This window comes from Elephantulus edwardii, unplaced genomic scaffold (genome assembly GCF_000299155.1).
Source record: "Elephantulus edwardii isolate Elephantulus edwardi_28Jun2011 unplaced genomic scaffold, EleEdw1.0 scaffold00130, whole genome shotgun sequence".
Taxonomy (NCBI): domain Eukaryota; kingdom Metazoa; phylum Chordata; class Mammalia; order Macroscelidea; family Macroscelididae; genus Elephantulus; species Elephantulus edwardii.
In genome coordinates, this window is record NW_006399880.1 from 860105 (window position 1) to 883954 (window position 23850).

The window sequence follows — 23850 nt, forward strand, 5'->3', positions numbered from 1 at the left end:
ATATGAACTTTAGAAACAGCTTTTTGAAACTTACAAAATTTCCTTGAATTTTTACTGAATTTGTATTGGGTTTATAGATTAACATGGAGAAAACAGATAATTTTTACAATGTTTTATAAGCAGGCTATATCACTTCTCTTTTATGTTGTTGTTATGTGCCATTGAGTCACCTGTGACTCGTTGCGACCCTATGCACAATAGCTCTGAAGCCTGGCCTATTCTGAGTCAGTCTTGCTGATACCAACACACCTACCCCCATTTTCCTAGTAACTGTATCAATCCATCTCCTCTGGGATCTTCTTCTCCTGGCTTATGAGGCAGAGCTTCAAAATCCTAGCCTCCAAGGAGAAATTTGGTTTCACCCTCTCCAAGACAGAGCTATTTGTTTTCTTGGCTGTCTAAGGTATGTTCAAGACTCTTCTCTAGCACCACAACTCAAAGGCATCAATCCTTCATCTGTCATCCTTAGTCATTATCCAGCTCTCTGATGCATAGCAGGTAATTGCAAAGACCATGGCTTTCTTCATGTAGAAAATCCTTTATGCTCATCAACAAAATTTTACAGTCCTTTTTTAAGATAGAGGAACCACATATTCCTATTTAGATTTATTCCTAGGTACTCCATGGGCTTTGTTACTGGAAGGCCCTCTACCTCATTATGCTTTCAGCATGTAATCTGAATCTTCTCTAGATTAACATGTGCTAATTCACTGCATATATGCCTGGATTTGAGGCATTCAAGGGAAACTATATTAAATGTCAAGTTAGAAATTACTTGACTGCTCACAAAGCCTTGGTGAACTAACACCATGAGAAAGCCTAGGAGAGCTGCCTCAGAAAGTATCATTAGAGGTTGTCTCAAATAGAAAATAGAATTGTGAGCAATCTTAGTGTCATTACCTAGATAACTCTTTCTCAATACACCGAAAAAACTCCAAACACACCACACTCATTGTTTTCAAGTCTAGTAGAACTGTCCTTTATCGTTTCAAAGGCTATGAATCAACCTCATCTCCCATAGAACAGCTGGCATATTTGAACTGCTGGCATTTCAGCTTTCAGCCCAAATTCTAATCAACTGTACTATTCAACAAGGCATCAGCACACTAAAAGACAGACAGCCCAGGTTCTATGTCACCCATATCAGAGTTGGGAATGTTAAAGCCACAAAAGAAAGAAGTGGTAAATCAAATAATTGAGTTATTTTTCTTTCCATGGGGCTTTTCCATTCTAATAAGAACAATGTTCATGCTATCCATGAAAGCATTCCTTGCCACTACTAAAATACTTGAGGAGTCAAGCAAAGTTTACTTCTGACATTGTCTGAAAGAAAAGGCAGCTAGTCTTGCAAGAAATTTCTTCCAGGCCCTTACCACATACAAAAACAGTTGGCCAAGTATGAAGTCTGTGTTTGCCCAAATACAACTATGTTCTTCAGTCAATGCTAGACTAACAACTGCCAGATTGTCACTTTTTTATACTTCAGACTCAATGTCTTCTACTTTCCCATGAATATGAAACAGTTCCTTTTGTTTGAATAGTTCATTTTTTTGAATTTTTTTATTTACAATCAATGCAAATATTTTTTTTATTTTAATGAATGTTTACATAGATTTTGGATTTCCATTCATTCATTGTTGCATTTTTCTCCCTGCCCCACTCACCCCCCAGTGGACACACTGCGTACACTCCACTATGCAGCCTTCATTCCGGACTCTTGTCATAACCATAATACCCAATCACATATCACTTTTAAACTATTCTCTCCTTCATCTGTTTCAATGCAGTATACATACATAATTCACCCAATTTTTCTCAGTCTCACCCCAACCCTAATTATCAGTCTGATTCTACAACAGTGGCACTATGCAGTGTTTGTCCTTTTGTGACCAAGATACTTCAATCAGCATAGTGACCTCCAGGGTCACCTATTTTGAATAATATTGCTTGAGTTCATTTTTTTTCAATGCAGCATAGTATTTCATTATGTGAATATACCACAGCTTCTCTATCCACTCGTTTGTTGATGGGCACCTGGGTTGTTTCTAACTCTTTGCTATTGTGAACAAAGCCAAAATAAACATGGGTGTGCATATATATGCCTTTGTGGCAGTTATGGTTTCTTTAGGGTATATACCAGTAGATGAATTGCTGGGTCCAATGGTATTTCTATTTGCAACTTTTTGGGAAAGCGCTATACAGCCTTCCATAGTGATTGCACCGTTTTACACTCATGATGTAGTAAATCAGAGTTCTGCTAACAATAAAACATGCCTAAATCATTTTCAGTATTTTATCATTCTGGCACTACCAAACACTGGTGGCATCCACTTCCATAAATATCTTGTCTCCAGAAACCCTATGAACCCAGAGAAAGGATGAAAGTCATGCAAAAGTTGGGGACTTTCATTCATAGGGTCACTATGAATCGCCTACAACTCAACAGCACTTAACAACAGAGAGAGACCAGTTGGTCTAATGGACCGAAAGTAATGCTACCAAGCCAAAGGTGGGTGACTCTAATATGAGGCCCTCAGGCCTGTTTTTAATTGTTTTTGGTCAAACTTTCTTATAGGTTGTGCATTCCTGGTGTGTCCACTTGCTATACAGAGATAACTTGTGGTTGCTGTGAAGCAGAACACTGTGACACTGATGTGTCAAAAGCGATAATGGTTACCCATGGTGTACAGTGTTTGGTGGGGCTCCCGGTTGAAACAAGCTTGGAAGCAGGAGTGGCATCCACTTCCATAAATAGCTTGCCTCCAGAAACCCTATGGACCTGGAAAAAGGATGAAAGTAACGCAAGTGTTGAGAACTTTCGTTCATAGGGTGTCTATGAGTCACCTCGCCTTCGACTCGACGGCACTTAACAACATAACAACAAATCATTTTAGTTACACCAAGGTCATTATAATTGGCACTGGGCCATCATCAGACATCTATATCAAAGGTAAAACACTAAACTTCTCTTTAACCTCTCTAAATTACCCCAACCCTGCAAAATGAGTGCTAGTCTGATGAACTACAGACAACCATACACACAAAGTCTAGCAAATATTATATGCCAAATAAAAGTAGCTGCTATTAGCATGGTTTGAATTACACCCATTATCTCTCTCAAACCTCTAGTTTTGGTTTAATACCCATAAACTGACCTTATTTCCCGTATTTCCAAGTTTTCTTGCAGCAGGTCTCAGTTGCCAGCATTGCCCTCCCTTCTTTTTCCAGATTACCAGATTCCATTCACCCTTCAAAATGCACTCCTTGGCAGCCAATCACAAATCCACCTCACTATTTAATCTATATCCCAAAGTTCCCCACCTGATAATGGCTATAAGAATATTAATGAGTCATCCTGTTGCAAAGGCTCTGTTGGTGGATGAGGGTCCCAATAAACTATGTCTTCCATATTTCTTTCCTCTATCCACCTAGGAACTGTTTTTTAAAACAAAGGAAATAGTGAGGCAGCGTGCAACTATGGAAGTAGAGTGAATTGAGAGCCAGATAGTCCTAAATTCATAGCTCTGCTTTAGAACCTACTTGCTATAAGACCTTGGGCAAGACACTAGACCCATCTTTAACCTTTCGGTATTTCCCCCACCCCTGCAAAATGAGTGTAATAATACACAGTGTTAGTATAATGAAAGATTTAGAAGTAACCATACAAATAAAGTTCTAACAAGTGGTATATGCCCAATAAAAGTAGCTGCGATTAGCATTTTGATGTAATTATTAAACTCACACTGGGCTTTAGTGATCCCCTAAAGACAAACAAAGATGCTCAGCTCCACTGGTCCAAACAATTCACAGCTCTTTCTAACAAATGTAGCTCTGAATGTGTGATATCCCAATGAGACTGCATCAGGCACATTGGTAGCTCAGGGGAGGTCGGAGGTGCAAAGCAAATGTCTGCAGCCAAGGAGGCAGTGGGTCAGAGACCTGGGGAGACTGCCAGCACAAGATTACAAGGTAGAACAGACTATGATTCAAATCCAAGGGTTAAATCATAAATGAAGTAGAAGGGAGCTCTGGGGGCCTAGTGGAAAGAAGCTGCACTGCAATGCCAAAGGTTCATGGTTCAAATCCACCAGATGCTCTGCTGGAGAAGGAGGGACAATCTCCTCCTGTACCAGTCAGATCTATTTGATAGTACATGCACAAAAAATAAAAAAATATATTAAGTAGAAATACTAGTTCATTCCTGAATTTGGAGCAGAAGGTTTTAGTCCTTTGTTCTTTTTAATACCTGCTCTGATGTATTTACATGCTGATTTGTATTTGCACCTGACATGCTGATTGTGAGCATCTAGGAACCCACTGTATATAACAGTAGCCAGAGGCAGTCTTCAATGGCATTGAACTATTGCAAAACTCTTAGTACATTTCTTGGAGAGCTTGGATAATCTTATCTAGTGGCTAAATGTGTGGGATCTGGAATTAGCAAGTTCATATCCTAGCTTTGATATTTATGAATTGGGTGATGTGGGGCAAGGCATCTCTAGATCTTTATTTACCTCGATGGAAAAGTGGAATATTAATAAAATCTAAATTATGGCATTATTGAATAGACAAAATAACACATGCAATGTCCTTGGCATCATTCTTTGCCTGTGGAAAAGTCTCGGTACATCGCTATTATTTGCATTATTATTGCTTCTGGACTCATCAGTAACGAGTGTGGGAACTTGAGTTTTAGGGGGAATCACTTTGTACATCTATCTAATGGGAGGGTAATTTTCTTTCCCAAGCCACATTTATAAAACAAAATCCAATGTGAGGGTGCTTTGAAAACTAATAAGCAGTAAATAAACATTATTAGTGGAAAGAGGTAGTATCATGTAATATTTAAATGTATAGGTCATTAGAATTAGGCAGGTCTGGGTATGAGTCTCTGCTCTGTCACTAACTTTAGGCAAAGCACCTAAAATTAATTCAAGAACAAGTAGAAACTCGAGGAGACTGGTGGACTCAGAAAATTATCTCACTTGAGAATTTGGTGAGAAGGCTCATATAAAGCACTTAGCACAATACCTCACACCCAGTGAAGGGTGAGTAAACCCTACATGTGCAAGCTGAGGGTTGTGGGAGACTGGGCCTGACCTATCACATTCGCATAAGGATCTGTGACTATAATTCTATGGTGCTTATCAGAGATCCAGGAAAGGCTTGCCAGGCCCCATCCCTGGGAAAGGTGGTCTAGTTCTCACGCATGTGAATCCCACCTTGTTCTACTGAAACTTATGGTAGAGAGCCTTCTCAGGGAGAATCTGCCATCCATATTGCCACCTGCCTAAAGATCCACCTTGGTTCTTCTCCTTTCAGCCTTATGTCACTTACTCCCAGAGGTGTACAATGTGGTAGGAAAGGCAGTAGGTTAAGGGTCAAGATACTTGCCTGGAAGTCCCACTGTAGTCACTGAACTTCTGTCTGGACCTAAGAAGGTCCCTTCCCTCTCTAGACTCTCCATAAAATGAAAAACAGAAGACTGAAGTTTTCAAAGTTCTTCCTGTCTATAATATTTGATGATAAGAGGAAGAGGACAATAAGGAACTATGGTTCTCTCTTTAACACCCACTCTCAATTCTCACCACCTCAGTGCATATTCCTTTTCCTCTTGACTGTACTGTCAAAACAGCCCAGAGATCAGTCTCCTTGTGCCTGCTTTCTCTCACTTCTAATACCTCCTGATCACTCCCACCTTACTGATCTTCCTGAAGCCAAATTGTGAAAAGATTGCTCCACTGCTCATGTCTTCAGTGTCCTGTTATTTACCGAACAAAATCCAAGTATCTTGCCATGGATAGCCACCAGTCTCCAATCATTTTGCAACCTCATCACAGCAGAGTGTTTGAAAACATGAGTTTTATAATTAGACCAGGTTCAAATTCCAGTCCTACTATTTACTAAATGAATGTGGGCAAATTACTTAACCTCCCTGAGCCTTCTTCACCATTCTCTTGAGTTAAAAGTATCTATGTCATAGCGTGATTTTAAAAATTAAATGAGCTGGGGAGCTCTGGTGGCCTAGTGGTAAGGAGCAGCAACTACAATCCCAGAGGCTCACGGTTCGAATCCACCAGATGCTCTGCCAGGGAAGAAGGAACAATCTCCTCCTGTACCAGTCAGATCTGATTTGATGGTACACTCACACAAAAATAATAGAATAAAGGAAAAAAATTAAATGAGCTGAAGGGTAAAGTATGTCTAACAAAATGCCTGCAACAGTGTAGATCCTAAACAAAGGAGAAATTTATTAGTTATACTGCTAATGACTGGGCTAAACGGAACCCTTTGAATGTTCCTGCCTGCCCACCTTAATTGTGTTACTCCTTCTATATGACTTTCCTTTTACCACCAACTGCTCTTACCCTTGTCCTAAATGCACAAAACTGTACTCCTAGACTTGATGTCCTGCCCTCCTAGTCTAAGCCTGTACTCCTTTCCTCTGCCCCTCCCCTCCCACATCATGCCTCCTTTTCATATGGCATTCTCTCTACTTTCTATCTCAGACAACACCACATCTAAGAGATCTTCCTTTCAGGAAGAAGGGTCAAACTGAAACTGGCCCTTTCAAATGTTATCTTCTTACCAAAACTTTTCCAGATTCACCCAACCTAGCTGAAAATAATCCTTCTGACTTCTCAGCACAACTTGTTAGAATGTCATATGTCAATTATCACTTTCCGTTTTATAGAGCATAAACTTGTGTCCATTCCTTGCCTTGCCTGTGAGACCATTTCACCTGTGTAAGAGGTGCACGATTCCCCAATGCAACACATCTTTTGATTTCTTGACTATTGGTACCATGTTGATTGTGGATCCAAGTAAATTAAATCATTGGCACTTCAGTCTTTTCTCCACCTATCATAATGTTGCCTATTAATCAAATGGTGAAGATTTCTTTTTGTTCTTGATATTGAAATGTTAACCTCTACTGAATGCTGTGGTCTTTGTTCTTCTTCTGTAAATGCTTTAAGTCTTCTTTACTTTCAGCAAGTACAATTCTAACTTCTGCATAATGCAGATTTTTGATGAGTCTTCCTCCAATCCTGATGTTACATTCTTTCTCACATAGTTCAGCTTCTCAAATTATTTGTTCAGGTTACATATTGAATTGTCATGGAGAAAGGATATAACCCTGATACATACCAAAGTTCTAAAGATGCACTCCTCAGTTCTAAAAGGTAAGGATGTCAATTTAAAGACTAAGGTGTACTACTACAAGATAAAGGTAAACAACCCAATTGCAAAATGGACACAGGACATGAACAGACACTTCACCAGAGAAGACATTCAGATGGTGGACAAACACATGAAGAAATGTTCAAAATCTCTAACTCTAAGAGAGATGCAAATCAAAACAACTATGAGATATCATCTCACCCCAGTAACAATATCAAAATTCAACAGAACAGCAAACAACAAATGCTGGCAAGGTTGCGGAAAAACTGGAACCCTTACTCACTGTTGATGGGAGTGTAAAATGGTGCAAACACTATGGAAGGCAGTATAGCACTTTCTCAAAAAGTTGGAAATAGAAATACCATTTGATCCAGAAATTCCACTACTGGAAATACATCCTAAAGAAACCATAACAGCCACCCAAGCAGATATATGCACACCCATGTTTATTGCTGCATTGTTCACAATAGCAAAGAGATGGAAACAACCAAAGTGCCCATCAACAAACGAATGGAGAGAGAAGTTCTGGTATATTCACACAATGGAATACTATGCTGCATTGAAAAACAAGGAACTCAAGAAATATACAAAATGGGTGACCCTGGAGGACATAATGGTGAGTGAAATAGCTCAGTCACAAAAGGGCAAATACTGCATAGGGCCACTGTTGTAAAACAGGACTGACATGGGGATTGGTGGGAAACTAAGAAAAGAGGGTATAAATAATGTGCACTGCATTGAAACAGATGAGCAAAATAACTGCTCAAAAGGAATATGATTAGTTATTATTTGCATGACAACAGTCCAGAATAAGAGCTGCATAGTAAAGTATACAAAGGGTGGGGAGGAATTGTACAACAATGAAAGAATTTTTTTCCAAGAGGAAAGTGAACTGGGAGTGGGGAGAGCAGGGAGGAAAATGTGCAACAATAAATGAATGGAAATCCAAGTCCTCTACAAACTTTCATTAAAATCCCAATTTTTAAAACAGGGGTGGGGGAAGACTAAGGTGTGTCTGTACCTTTTTAATTGCTTTCTATGCATCTGAAAGATGGACAGTGAATAAAGAAAATTGAGGAAGAATCGATGTCTTTGAATTGTGGCATTGGCAGAGAGTACTTAATATTGCATGGACTGCCAAAAGTACAAACACATCTATCCTGAAGCAAGTGTAACTAGGGTGCTTCATTGGAGCAATAATGGTGAAACTGAATCTCACTTACTTTGGAAATATTCTCAGGAGGAACCAGTCCTTGAAGAGGGACATCATGCTGGGAAAGTTGAAGGGTCAGAAAAAGAGAGGAGAACCCTCCATGAGATGAATTGGCACAGTGAACAACAATGGGCTTGAGTATGCCAGAGACGATGAAGTTGATGCAGGATAAGGTGAGGTTCAGGGCTGTTGTTCATACAGCTGCTATGAGTTGCAGTCAAGTCAATGGCACCTAACAACAACTTACAAGAAATGAAACCAAGAGCCCGTGCCTCCATTACTATATTATTACTTGCCCACAAAAAATTGAGCGAGAAAAAAAATTGAGAGCATCAAATTGAGTTTAGAAGAGATGGTCCTTTAAGAGCAAGAAAAGTACAAGAACATGATTTTTCTATCCACCTCCTAGGCTACCTCTCTTTCTTCTGAACCTCAGTAGACACTCCTCTATACACACACTCACACTCACACACACACAGTCACTTCTCTATGAAAACATCACGGGCTGCTTATTTCACTACTAAATCTCTACAAATGAAGAGTTTATTCGGATAAGTTAGAATCTAAAATCAGGCACAATGTGAGTGATGGCCAAAAGGCAGAACCAATGGCAAATGGTGAACAGGTAGTCCTGAATAAATGTTAAACCAGAGAATTAAGATTAAGGTAGTTAATGCTCTACTTTACTCTTACAAACAAGGCCGTTTTCCAGTCATCAAAAAAAAAAATAAGACCATCAGGGAACCTCAGAGCAGCATAAATGGGTTGATGCTTAAAGACTGATGAGCTAGAGCACTGGAAATCCCACCTGCCTCGGGTCCACTGAAGCCACCCTTGAAAGCTTGAGAACTGGCAACCCACCACTGACCGCAGAGCCTAAGGCTTTGAAGAAGGAAGTTTAGATGTTGGTCTTGCGGCCCCTGAGTCTGAACACAGACCCCCAGCATGTCAAACACGACCTATGTGAGTATAGTGCCAAGTAAGCAAAACAGCATATAGCTCTCAGCCTATTACACCAATTACATTGATCTGTTCCAAGCTGCATTTTTCCACTGCTGTTTACCAACTAGAGAGGAGAAAATCAATGGCAGCAGCTTGTTTGGATCGGGGCTGCAGCGCGGAGGAGCTATGGCTGCCCAGGAAGGGGTAGGGCTGTCTGGGGTTCTGTCTTCAGATCTTTTGTTCCAAGTTGGCATCAGTCAATTCAAGGTCCTACGACTTTTTTTTTCCTTCTTTTAGATTATGTACATTTATGTCTTTCACAACCAATATGCATTAACTAAAAAGAAAAAGTAAAATATTTTTAAAAGATCAATAATAAAATGCTAAGGCACACGACAGAGCAGTGTTTAGGGCTGTTGTACATAGGGGTCACTATGAGTTGTCTCATCCCAAATTCCTTCAAACTAAAGGCAAGGCCCTGCATGTTTCTTCACACTCTTCCTGCATTCATTTACTTGCAGTTCTTCCTAAAGTGCCACTCTCTGCTTTTCCTCTAGTCTTTTACTGTGCCATTCCATCTGCCCCAGATGCTTTTCTCTTTTGACTCTACCAGATGTGGTTTCACTTTAAATGTCACTTCTTTCCTGGAATCTCCCCTGACCACCACTAGATGAAGAACCTATCTTTTTTCTTTCCCTTCATCCTGAGGCTATATTTCTTAATATGGTCTCATCATTTTATTCTAGGCTCAAGGACAGCATCAATATCTTTCTTAATCTTGTCAGATTCCTCAGGTGTTTAGGATAGTGTCCAGCACTTAATAGATGCTTACTAAAATATTGTGGGAAAACTAATACTCATGGCAAACAGCTATTAGATTTGGATAAATTCTTAGAAACCATCTAGCCCAATTTCTGTCTTAAGTTGTGAAGCACAAAGAAGTAACTTTAAGTTCTGGTCCCAGGTCCTTTTACCAAATTGCTGTGTGACCTTAGAAAACACCTTTCTTTTCTGGATCTCGGTCTCTCTAACTTCAAAACAAGGAAGCCCTTTCTGCTCCAACTCTTTCTGACTTTGCCACCAAGTCACTCTGGGCATTAAGCAGCTTTCAGTGCACTGGAGAGACCTGGGGACCAGGAGAATGTAAGATCAAGTTCATCTCCATCAAATTGCTGCCAAATAAGTTGAAGAGGTACAGACCACACACACTGAGGACGTGCTAAATGTTTCTAGTAATTCAGTCTTGCTAAAACCAGTTGTCACCAAGTTGATTCTGACTTATGACAATCCCAAGTGTGTCACACAGTAGAATTATATTCCATAGAATATTTATGACTGATTTTTCAGAAGTGGATTGCCAGGCCTTTCTTTTGAGGTACCTCAAGATTGACCCATGTCTCCAGCCTTTCTGTTAGCAGCTTTAGCACATTATTAGTTTGCATTCCTTCAGTTCTAACATATCAGAAGAGTCAGGCAATCCTGGGAGCATCAAGCCTTCTCCAGAAGCCAAGAATCAGATTGCCCGGCAGAATTTATCAAGGTGAAGGAGATGAGAGGAAAGCCTCCACAGAATAGGATGGATTACAGCATCCACACGATGTCGTGAAATAGTGCTCACTAGAGCAACTGGCTAATGCAGAATCCGATCCCAGCTCTGTCGCTCACAAAGCTATGTACCTTGTACAAGTTGCTCAATGTTTCCAAATCTCAGTTCCTTCGCCCTTACCATGGGAATCTGAATGTCTACCTTGCAGGATTCAGGAGAAAATTAAATGCATGTGACAGTATCTAGAATAGCGCCTGGTGCCTAACAGACCATTTTAAGAAATGCCACTTTCTTTTCTTCCTTCCAGCCACATAAGCAGGCTTGACATGTCACTGGCAAGAACATCAAAAGGGCAGCCTGAGGTTTGGGGACTGAAGGCTTTTTCTGCCCAACCATTCAATCTGTTTATTGTCAGTGATTTACCCAGTGCCTTTCTTTCTCACACACACATACATATGTGCATGTGCATACACACATATGCACACAAATACACTGTATAAAATGAAAGGGAAGAAAAGAAGCTATTTCTGACCCCCCACCCCCGATCAGAAGATGGAGCCAGATTGAAAGCTACCCATTATTGTCAGCAAGAAATAGAAAGAACCAGTATCCAGGCCTGGCCTGAAATTCTCTTTACCAAGGGACTTATAAGACATGAGATTATAAGACTAAATGTCATTTTCTATGGGGCTGGAGGGAGAGACTTCAATTAAATTATAGAACAATTCTGTAAAATACCTTGGAACATATTCTGTAGCTATTGATATTTTTGTAGGCAAACAGGAAGAGATATGTGCTGTGGGTAAGAATGAGAGTGGGAAGGAAGGCTGTTTATTTTCATTCCCCTCTGCTGATGACAGATCAAGACTGATTAGAATTTGAAAGCAGCACCCCAAAACAAAATCTGGCATGACCTCATTAATCTAGCACTCTCAGGGAAACAGCAGCGGCATGTCCTCGTGTGTGGAGATTATCCCTGGAAGGAAAACATTTAAGTTGGGTTTGAACTGAGGTTATACATCTTTTGGGAAACTCTAGTGCCTTTTGGGAGTCTAAACAGAGAGATCTAATCCTACTCCCCACGAAAATGCAATTAAGTCCTGAATTCTATAGCCTTCAGTTTAGAAGTGTCTCTATAATTTTTTTTCCAAATAGAGCAATAAGGTATTTATTATATACTGTTATAAATAAGAGAGTGGTTATATGTTTCAAAAATCTGTGCGCTTGTCCTGGAAGTGCTGGGGAACATGTACAGGGAGAGGCTGTGGATAGCATGATATGGCAAAGACAGCATCTTTGCCTGATTGGAGTGGTCTGAGGGCTACCCACACCCCAGACATGTTGACCCTGTCCAGAGGTTGCTAGTGTGATGCATATGCTGTGGAAAGCTTTATACTATCCTACTTTATGAAAACAAGCTAACATTAGTATCATTACTGTTCAAACTCTAAAGCAAAGTAAATTGCTGAACCAAACAGGAAACGGAGTACAGAGGAACTCAAAGAGAGACCTTAAGATGTTTTACTTCTATAAGAAAGCTATAACTGATGTAGAGTGATGAAAAAGTTATTTTGCCTAGATTATCATAAAAAGTTAGTAGTATGTGGCAGTGGTGGTGGTGTTGTTGTTAGATTGTTAGGTGCTGAGCCTTTGACTCAAGTCCCATTCATAGTGATGCTATGAACAACAGTCCTGAAGCCTCTTCTATCCTGTGGCATCCTTAACATTTTTTTTAATCCTTAAAAATTTTTAAATTTCCTGAATCAAAATATGTCTTAATATGTTTGCTGCTCAGTTTCCTGCCTTTGAGACTTACTCATATCAACTTGCATTTCCAGTTGCACATGCAATTGAAGGAACCCTTTCTGTTCCTCCAGAGACAGTTGAACAATCCTTCAGCCAAGAGTCAGGACACTTGGGTCCCACATTCAACTCTGCCCTTGACATTTCAAGTGACATTAGATCAATCTCAACCCTCTCTGGACTTTAGTTTCTCCGAAGGGATAAAAAGACAAGGGATAGTGCAACAATGAATGACTGGAAACACTAAGTCTCTGTAAACTTTCATTTAAATTAATAAAAAAATGTAAATAAAAAAAATTTTTAAAAAGACAAGGGATAGGGGGCAGGAGAGGAGAGGCGGTTTAGTTGGGGCAGAAATTCCCAACCTTTACCCTACAGAAGACCATGCACAAAATAAGAATTCCATTATTAAAATAAATCAGGAAAATAGTGCTTTTTCTATTTCCCTTTTGGAGACTCCCAAAAGGTATTAGTATCTTGAGGGAAAGGAAGAAGAAATAGGAAGAGGGTATGTAACATTTTTTAGTTGCTTCCATGAGCAATTATATCCTTTGTTGAGACCAGGAGAACTAGGTTCTAGTTCTAACTAGAAGAACCAGCTAGCACTGCTGAGCATATCGACCAAAGGTTCTATAGAAGGATTCAGAGTAAAAGGAGGACAGTCCAGAGCAGAATTTCAAATTTTTATTTGAAAATTTTAGAGTCATGGAAACTAATATGAACCCCCTGAAACAACTGCTATAAGATAATCTTAAGCATTAAACCAAAATTACTTGCTCATGTCTTCTTAAAACAAAGCAATAGTTTAGGTTAAATAGTCTCTTTTAAGATCTAACTGTATGGGATCAAATTGATAACAATTCAAAAGAATTAGGTAACTTAGTAGACAGTGAGTTGTTACTAGGGAGGAACAATTCAGAAAAGGCAAGTGAGAATTGTTGCCCAACTCAAATAAATGTCTCCAATGTGACTGCATTGCACAGTGAAAACAGTTGAACTGGTGTATAGTTTACTGCTGTATTTTCATCTACAACAGCTGCATAATAAATTAAAACTTTCAAAAAAGTATTAGCATACGAATGTCTCTAAGATATCCTGCAATAGAGAAATCTATTGCATTTGATTTAACCTGACATTTCTTTATTGTTGTTGTTGATTGCCTTCAAGTCAAGCACGACTCATAGGGACCCTATGAACAAAAGGCCTGAAGCCTTTCTACAACTATCAACATTTATCAAAGTTCATAGAGTTTCCAGAGGCACGTTATTTAGGAAGTGGATGCCCCTCCTGCTTACAAATTAGATATACAAATTTTTAGTGCAGTAAGTACACTGCACTAAAGGTGCGCCTGATACAGGCCATGGTCTTTGCAATCGCTTGTTATGCATCAGAGAGTTGGACAATGACTAGGGAGGATCAAAGGAGAATTGATGCCTTTGAACTGTGGTGCTGGAGAAGAGTATTGAATTTACCATGGACTGCCAAGAAAACAAACATCCTGGAAAGAGTTAAACCAGTTTGCTCCTTGGAAGCAAGGATTCTGAGGCTTCATCTGACATACTCTGGACATGTTGTAAGGAGAGACAGGTCTTTAGAGAGGGACATCATGCTTGGTAGGGTGGAGGGACAGCGCAGGAGAGGAAGACCCTCTTTGAGGTGGATTGATTCAGTGACTGGGGTACTCGGGATGGGTGTGTCAGGGACAGTGAGATTATCACAGGATAGAGCAGGGTTTAGGGCTGTTGTACACAGGGTCGCTATGAGTTGCAAACGACTCGACGGCACATAACAACAAGAAGTACACTGCAGTCCCATGAAAGCATTTAACCAAGTACTAAGTTTAGAACCTAGTAAGACATGACTTCACTGCATCTAACAATTGTCCCCCCAAATAAACAAATCAACACAGCTGAAGATTTTAGATGTTTATATTAACATAATTTACCTTTCATCTGTTCATTGATCATACTGCAGCGACTTGCCTATTGCTGTGATGCCAGAAGAAATGCCACTAGAATTTCAGACACCAGCAGAGTCACATATGATAGACTTGAGCAGAGCTTCCAGAGTAAAACAGACTAGGGAGAGAGATTTGACAATCTAAAAGATTTGACAATCTATTTCTGAAAATTAGTCAGTGAAAATCCTATGGATCCCAGCAGGTTATTTTCCAAATGAATGCTGGGAAAGGATCTCTTATGTCAAAAGGCACTCAGAATATACAGTGACCACACGAATGGGCTCAGACGTGCCAGGTATTGTGAAGAGACAAGCATTAATTTGTATGTACTTGGGTTACCTTGAGTTAAAACAAAGCAGTGCATACCAGCAAGAATGCTGCAGAGTTCTACTACCCATCCTTCTTCTTGGCAAGGGAATTAATTGGGCTTGTTGTCTGGGTTTCTGAGGGTTTTTAAGGTAGGACAGTTTGCATCCACAGCAACAGCTTTAGTTCTTTCCTTTTAAGTTCTTTCTAGGGAGCTATAGTTCTTTACCGCAAACTTTATCGCACATAATACTTACTGCACAGGTGGGATTGACTGTAGAAGGGTGCTATTCCCCTTAGACTTGATCTGTAATGTTCTCAATTAGGAAAAGAAACTGAGACAAGCATGGCAAAGAATTAACAAAATGGTAAAAACAAGTGTTTCCCACATCCATCTTTAAACTTTTCTTCAGTTTTAAAATTTTCAAATATTAAATTTTTTCAAAGCTAAAATAAATAAATGTTCTTTTTTTATTTTTTTTTAAATAAATGTTCTTTATGTAGCATTTAAATATAGTCATATGTCATATAACATCTGTTGGGGCAAGTCCAGCCTTATATACGTTCATTCATCCCTGGTCCTTTAAGATTGTAGCAGTGTTCAGAAATCCCAAACAGAGTGTAGCAAATATAATAGCTTCAAGTCTATTTCATGCCTTTTTTTTTATTTTATTAAATTTTATTATTTCATGCCTTTTGTATACAAAGCAATCATGCTGCCAGATGTGTAACGGTACAATACGTATAAAATCTATAATATAGATCTTAATTGTCCCCATAAACAACTACATTATTAGTTTATATGTACTGCCTTGTACTTTCTATTTTAAAATTTTACCTTATAACAGTGGTAGTTAGCCACTTTGACTGGTAGTGAGCAGTATCCAACCTTGTGTATCCCACATCTTTTGAGTGTCTAAACATTACATGTTTAATTTTCTTTTGAAAATACTACTGTGAAATGCTTCACTGATCCCAAACACAGCGAAACCAATGCTAGTTGTAGCAGCAGCATGAGGCAAAGAAGAAATGTCCATATGGAAGTGAAACAAAAGGTTATTAAACAAAGGTGGAAATTAGCGAATGCTACTGCTCACAATTTAGGCATGCTGTGACAAACGCAGTGATCTCACAAAACAAAGGGAAAACTCTGCAAGCCCTTAAAGGATCAATTCCCCTGAAAGATGCAACACTAATGTAAATGAGAGAGGGACTTAGATATAGAGAAATTACTAATGGCATGTATTGAGGACCAAACACAAAAGTAAAGCCTCTTAGCACATTGATGATCTCTGCTTAAGGCATGAAGTTTGTCCAAGATGTCATTGTTGTTGTTATGTGCCATCACTTGTGATTCACAGTGACCCTATGTACAACAGCCCTGAACTCCGCTCTGTCCTGTGCCAATCGCACCGTCTCTGACACTCCCATCCCAATTATCCCAGTCACTGAATCAATCCACCTCATAGAGGGTCTTCCCCTCCTGCGCTGTCCCTCCACCCTCCCAAGCATGATGTCCTTCTCCAAGAACCTGTCTCTCCTCACAACATGTCCAAAGTATGTTAGACGGAGCCTCAGAATCCTTGCCTCCAAGGAGCCACCCAGTTTAACCCTTTCCAGGATTAATCTGTTTGTTTTCTTGGCAGTCCATAGTACATTCAATACTCTTCTCCAGCACCACAGCTCAAAGGCATTAATTTGTCCAAGATACTTTATTAAATAGCTGGTCCAGCCTACAAAATGGTGCTCCCTTCATGTCCTGTTTCACAGAATGTAGCTTGAATGTTATGTGACACCTGATTGTAATCTGAAATCAGAGTTGAATCCATATTTAGGAAACTTTTTAGTGTAAGTATGACTGTCATGGTTTTTGCCTCATGCACAGACTTTATAATCTCACCCTCACGTAAGAGGACCCACACTCCAGAAAGGACATTGGGAAGCCCTAAGTGAGAGCCTTTGGGCCTAACTCTGCCTCCACCTCTTTGTCTCCTGATGTAGGACTATAGGGTCAATATCTTCCTGCGGCAGCAATGGAATGACCCCCGGCTGGCATACAATGAATACCCTGATGACTCTCTGGATCTGGACCCGTCCATGTTGGATTCCATCTGGAAACCTGACCTGTTCTTTGCCAATGAGAAGGGGGCCCACTTCCACGAGATCACCACAGACAACAAACTGCTGAGGATCTCCCGAAACGGGAATGTTCTCTATAGTATCAGGTGAGTCCCATATCAGTTCAGCACCTCCAGCCTCAGAATGCAGCTTGCTCCATTGCCTCCTGGGAGCAGATGGTTAAGAAGGCAAGCAGAGGTGATGGGCCCAGCAACCCAACAATTTTGCAGAGTAGACAGATCCAACTGTAACTGATATGCAGGGAGTAAGCATTAAACGCCATATGCATGAAAGCCAGAGAAAACGGGAACACTTCTGGTAGAAGTTGAGGTTTAAGTTAGAGGCCCCTGACATTACTCAGTATTTCAATAAATCAAGATGAGAAAGAATACACGAAAGATAGTAATTGTTTTTTCTTTCTTTTTCTCGCTCTCAACTCTTTTTTTTATCTAACAATGGTTCCCTGACTGCAAAGAACACTCAGTCATAGACCAAAACCTCTTTTTCTTTTCTCCACAATGGCCAACCCAGAGAGAAGCCTCCCAATCAAGCTCACTAATAGCTCATTGGTGGCTGGTACACGACCAGACCTGCTTTCTTAAGCAGTGGCTTTATCAGCCTATACTAAGTGAGTAATGCAAGAGCCTACCTAGACTTTTTATTTGTCTGGCTTGTACATTCTGGAATAGGCCAAACTTCTCCTTCTCTGTCTTACATTTCTCTCTCAACTTTCCTACTGGTCCCAAAGGTCAAAGGCCATTTGCCATTTGAATCCAACAACTTCCTACACCAGACTCCATTTTCAACTGCCTAAAACTAGCCCTCCTATTGAGAAATTTTTAGTAGAATGCCTCACCAACATCTCTCAAACTACTGCGTAAGAACAAGTAAAAATGCTCCTCTTTCAGACCTTACAGGAAACCAACACCAGCCCCACAGAATTACCCCAGTTCAACAGGAAGTAGCTAGAGATAACTGGACCCTTAATTATCATATGCCTTTAAGGTCTGGAATGGAGAAACAATGTTGCAATTGCCCCTCCCAGGCTTGAGCACTCCTTGATAATGCCTAAAGTGACCAGAGCAGAGACCAGACCAAAGATCAGACCAGAGGCCACACCCAAGTTAATTAACAGGACCCTCACCCTAAATTCCAACAAAATACCATATTCCCTTGTTGTTTGTTGTTGTTATGTGCCCTTGAGTCACCTGCGACTCATAGCGACCCTATGTACAACAGCCCTAAACTCCGCTCTGTCCTGTGCCAATCGCACTGTCTCTGACACTCCCATCCCAATTATCCCAGTCACTGAATCAATCCACCTCATAGAGGGCCTTCCTCTCCTGTGCTGTCCCTCCACCCTCCCAAGCATGATGTCCCTCTCCAAGGACCGGTCTCTCCTCACTACATGTCCAAAGTAAGTTAGACGGAGCCTCAGAATCCTTGCCTCCAAGGAGCCACCCGGTTTAACGCTCTCCAGGACAAATCTGTTTGTTTTCCTAGCAGTCCATGGTATTCTCAATACTCTTCTCCAGCACCACAGCTCAAAGGCATCAATTCTCCTTCTATCCTCTTTGGTCATTGTCCAACTCTCTGATGCATAACAGGTGATTGCGAAGACCATGGCCTGTATCAGACGCACCTTAGTCTCCAGAGAGACACCACTGCTCTTCAGCACTTTGGAGAGGTCCCTAACAGCAGACTTCCCATGGCAATGTGCCTTTTAATTTCCTGGCTGCTTGTGCCAAGACTGTTGACTATGGAGCCAAGCAAACTAAAGCTGTGTACAATCTCAATCTCTTCACCATCCATCCTGATGCTGCCAATTGGTCCAGTGGTGAGAATCTTTGTCTTCTTGACATTGAGCCTCAATCCATATTGGAGGCTGCAGTCCTTGACACTCTGCAGCAGGCGCTTCAGGTCCTCCTCAGTTTCAGCAAGCAGGGTTGTGTCATCCGCATAACGCAGATTGTTGATAAATCGTCCACCAATCTTGACCCCACATTTCTCCTCATAGAGCCCAGCCTCCCGGATAATCTGCTCTGCATATAGGGTGAAAATGTATGGAGATAGGATGCATCCCTGGCATACGCCCTTCCCGATTTTGAACCATGCAGTGTTCCCTTGCTCTGTTCTGATGACTGCCTCCTGGTCCAAGTATAAGTTTCGCATTAGAACGATCAAGTGTTCTGGGATTCCCATTTTTCTCAGAGTCAGCCACAGTTTGTTATGATCTACACAGTCAAATGCCTTTGCATAGTCAATGAAACACAGATAGACATTCCTCTGGTATTCCCTGCTTTCAGCCAAGATCCATCTAACATCAGCTACAATATGCCTAGTACCACGACCCCTTCTAAACCCAGCTTGGACTTCTGGTAGTTCTCTGTTGATGTGCTGTTCCAGTCGTTTTTGGATAATCTTCAGTAAAATCTTGCTTGCATGTGAAATCAGTGAAATTGTTCTGTAGTTTCCACATTCGATTGGGTCGCCTTTCTTTGGGATAGGAACAAATATCGATCTCTTCCAGTCAGTTGGCCAAGTGGTCGTTCTCCAGATTTCTTGGCACAACTTGGTGAGCACGTCCAGGGCAGCATCTGTTAACTGAAATATGTCAATTGGTATACCATCTATTCCTGGAGCCTTATTTTTTGCCATGTCCTTCAAAGCAGCCTGAACTTCTTCTTTCATCACCATAGGCTCTTGCTCATATGTTGTTTCATGAAATTCTTCTGTGTCTTCCAATTCTTTTCGATACAGTGACTCAGTATATTCCTTCCATCTTCTTTTAATACTTCCGGGATCATTTAACGTTCTGCCGAAAGCATCCTTGATTATAGCAACTCGAGGTTTGAATTTGTTCTTCATTTCCTTGAGCTTAAGATATGCTGAGCGAGTTCCGCCCTTTTGATTTTCCGACTCCAACTCCTTGCACATTTCATTGTAATATTTTGCTTTGTCATCCCGTGCTGCCTTTTGAAATCTTCTATTCAACTCTTTAGTATCTTGAATTCTTCCCTGTGCTTTGGCTTCTCTGCGCTCCAGTGCAATTTTCAGAGTCTCTTCTGACATCCATTTTGGTCTTTTCTTCCTCTTCTGTCTTTGCAACGACCGTTTGCACTCTTCCTGGATGATACCCTTGATATCCTCCCACAACTCCCTAAAACCCCTATAAAAGGATCTGTCCTTACTAGCTAGCCTGAATACATCTACTAAAGTGTGCGGATGACACAGGATAGATCTGTTGTTCATAGGATCACTGTGGGTTGTACTCAACTCAACAGCACCCAACAGCAGCAACAACAATAGAAGCTCTGGTGGCAAGAAGCTGTCTGTAATCCTGAAGGCATGCAGTTCACGGCCACCAGCTGCTCCACAGAAGGATGGGCAATCTCTTCCCATGAGATTAACTGCCTCTGAAAATCCATGGGGGTGGCGAGGGCCAGGGGGTCGTACACAATAACAACAAACCATGAAGTAGATTTTATTATGGCTATTTTTGCATATTATACAGAGTAAGGTCTGAAAATTTGAGTTATTTATCAAAATCCCACAGTTAATTAGCAGCAGGGCCTGGAATCTAAGCTGTGATAATGTGAATCCAATACCCTCTCAGAGCAATGAAGATCAGAGCCTGGCATTCTGTAGGAGTTCACCTATTGTATGAATAAACGAGTGTGTTTATATTCCAAAGAGCTAAAAAGGTCCAAGTATTAAATACAATTTGTTCCATCCTTCCCTCTTCACTTCCTCAGAGAAATAACCCTTTTTGTTTCTCATCAGTTGTTGTTGTGTGTCATTGTCTGAACATAACTGACCCTCTAGCACATTTTCAGAGGCAGTAAATCACAAGGAAGGAGATGGCCCTTCCGTCTCCCAAGGAGCTGTTGGTGGATTTGAACCACATGCCTTTAGGATTATAGTACACCTTCTTACCACTAAGCCACAAGAGCTCCCTTTCTTATCAGAAGATGTTTCAAATATGTTGGCTACACTGATTCTCACACTTTGGTGTGAGTGAGCTGAAAGCTTGTCCTGAGAGTAGGCTGGGTGAGAGAGGGGACTTTGGGGATGTTGGTAGGAAAAAGAAGACCCAAGAGAGAGATAAACTTGGATGAAACAGAGGGTAACATGCCGTCTTCACCCTGGAGACCATCCTCATCCAAGAAGGGTGCTGGGCTCAGGAAATGGCCACGAAGGCCCCCCACTGACTGAGAGTGGAGGGGGTGTCACCCGGGTTTTGCTACTGCCAGACCAGGTTCACATCTCTGGGAGTCTCAGCCCCAGTGCAGCATGACAGGAGGACAAATCAGCAGAAAGTGATGTTCCCAAGGTCATTCAGCTTCGAGAAATTAACCCGGTGTGACAGCTGCCCCATTTCAGAGCTTTTATCTTCAGAAATTCAACTGCCTTTCGCTTTCCCCCTCCTTCTTGCACAGCCTTTTTTGCCTCCTCTTTCCCTCCCTCTCTCCCTCCATCTTTTTACCCCTCTGGCTTCTTTCTTATGCTGAAAAGGCCTACCCCTAGGGTTGTGAGAGTGAACTTGGGGAGTTTGGAAGGGATAGAGTTTGCACAGGGCTGTATGCCTCTGCTACATCACCAGTTACAGTTTTAGGGTTTGGGGATGAGTTTTTCACAGACTCAGCCAGCAATCACGTGTACCCACCTCATGTGATTTGGGACTAAAATTCCAAAGGCTCGGAGTTAAGGTTTTAAGCCTAATGAGCCATCAACTTGCTGGTGACCTTAGACTGAGTCCCTTCTTAGCCTTCTTTGCACCCTAGTTTCCTTATCTGACAAATGAGGAAATTGTCTGATGACCTAAGATCCTTTGGGTCCCAAGATCCTATGATTCTGGGATGCCTCATCTCCCTTCCTTGCAGCAGACATTCAGATGGTGCGAAACCTTTCAAGCTGAAGCCTTGTAACCCAGCTTGAGCTGCAAGCCTTAGACTCTATAAAGGGGTCTCTCCTTCTGACTTGGGGCTGCAGCCTCTGAAAAGGGCAGAGCAGCAGCTAGTCCAGAACCCTGGAAAGCCTGCCACTTTGGAACAAGTGTGAGTCAGCTGTGTTTGGACACTCAGAAGGGGTCCTGGGAGAAATAACTTGCAATGAACCCAGGGAGTGAAGGGAGACAGCCAGTAAACAAGGGCAGCACGTGTGGCAAGTGCTCCCAATGATGCCCTGAGGCCTGCTGCTGCTGCTGCATGTAAAACCTGTGCTCTGCCTCTACCTGATGCTCTGTAGAACCTCTGAGGAGAGGAAGGAATGGGCAGATTTGGATGCTATACCTTTAAGAAAAAAATCCCTCCAAGCCAGACAGACTCCAAAGAAATGTTGGAGTTAGTTCTACAACCTGACAACCTCTGTGCTTCCATATCCAGAATATACAATCACATAGGTATTTATTCAAACTAAATAATAGTTCCCTGACCTCCCTTACCTCTCCTCGACAAATTCTTTTCTGACAGTAACAAGAATATAGGCACAGCATCCTGGTTTGTGATCTAACATAATTGAACTGTCTTCTCTTTCCAGAATCACCTTGACACTGGCCTGCCCCATGGACTTGAAGAATTTCCCCATGGACGTCCAGACATGTATCATGCAACTGGAAAGCTGTGAGTCTCCTGCATGAGACCTCTAGAGAGAACCCAGTGCCATCGCTTTTACCGGGAGACACAAATTCCCTCTTGGTTGTTCCTAACCAAAGCCCTCGGGGCTTGCTGTAATTGCCTAAAACAGTAGATGAGGGGCTTTGCTCCTTGAAAATGCATTACAAATATAACTTCTCTTACACTGTAAGACTGAGGTCCAAGCTGAGAAGCCTGCAGCATTCTCTAAAAAGGCATTGCTCCATGATCCTGTGAGCATCCACTCCAGGAACGGTGGAGAAATAGCTTGCATAAGTCACAGTCCTTGAGCTGACAAGGTTGCTCAGCCCAGGAGGGGAGGTAGACAACTACACAAAGACAGCACAGGGCAGCAAATGTTAGGAGTGCTGTCACAGGCACAAAACACTGTGGGTTCTTGCCCAAGGAGGGCTTTCTTCTGATTTGGAAGGAGGGGTAATATTTAAAAAGATCTCTCAGAAAAGATCACTTATAGACTAGCAAGATAACAGGTGGGATCGCTTGAGTGCTTTGATTGAAAACACAAAATCCAATCTGACTAACTTAAAAATGGAATGAAATGGAAAGACATAGGAAGTATTACTGGACTTGGAGGAATAGCTAGAAGAGGAGTCAGTTAATGCTTTTGTTGGTTGTTGTTAGGTGCTGTCAGGTCAAGTCCAATTCATATGGTCCCTACAGATAACACATTGAAACTTTGCCTCATCTTCTGCCTGCGTCTCACCATCTCCGGACCATTATTGCATTCAACTGACAATTGATCTTCTTGAGTATCATCCTTTCTTTAACCGAACTACCACCTTCCAAACTTGCTATTCCTTCTAAGAACTACAAGCATAGGGTAAAGGACAGTCTCACAATTTTTGCTTCTAAGGAGCACTCTGGTTGTACTTCTTTTAATACACATTTGTTTACACTTTTGCTACTCCAGGGTCTCTTCAGTATTCATCACCAACACTATAATTCAAAGACTTCAATTCTTCTCAGTCTTCCATATTCACTGCCCAATATCACATGACCATGAAGAAATCGAAAAGACCATTGCATTGAAATCTATGGGGGAGAGAATAGTCTAAAAGTATTATATTTTAGGGCATTATTTTTATCGTAGGAGTATGCAATGAGGGTTGCAGAGTGGATTATATTT

At 41.2% G+C, this 23850-nt stretch overlaps 1 protein-coding gene across 3 annotated transcripts in view; it reads left to right on the plus strand.

Annotated features, from left to right (window-relative positions):
- Nucleotides 1-23850, plus strand: part of GLRA1 (glycine receptor, alpha 1) — a 193588-nt gene that overhangs the window by 106925 nt on the left and 62813 nt on the right. For all 3 annotated transcript variants that reach the window (XM_006893677.1, XM_006893676.1, XM_006893678.1), the window contains 2 exons: nt 16954-17177; nt 22609-22691. In XM_006893677.1, the coding sequence (XP_006893739.1) occupies nt 16954-17177; nt 22609-22691 (307 nt within the window). The remainder of the gene's footprint in view (nt 1-16953; nt 17178-22608; nt 22692-23850) is intronic.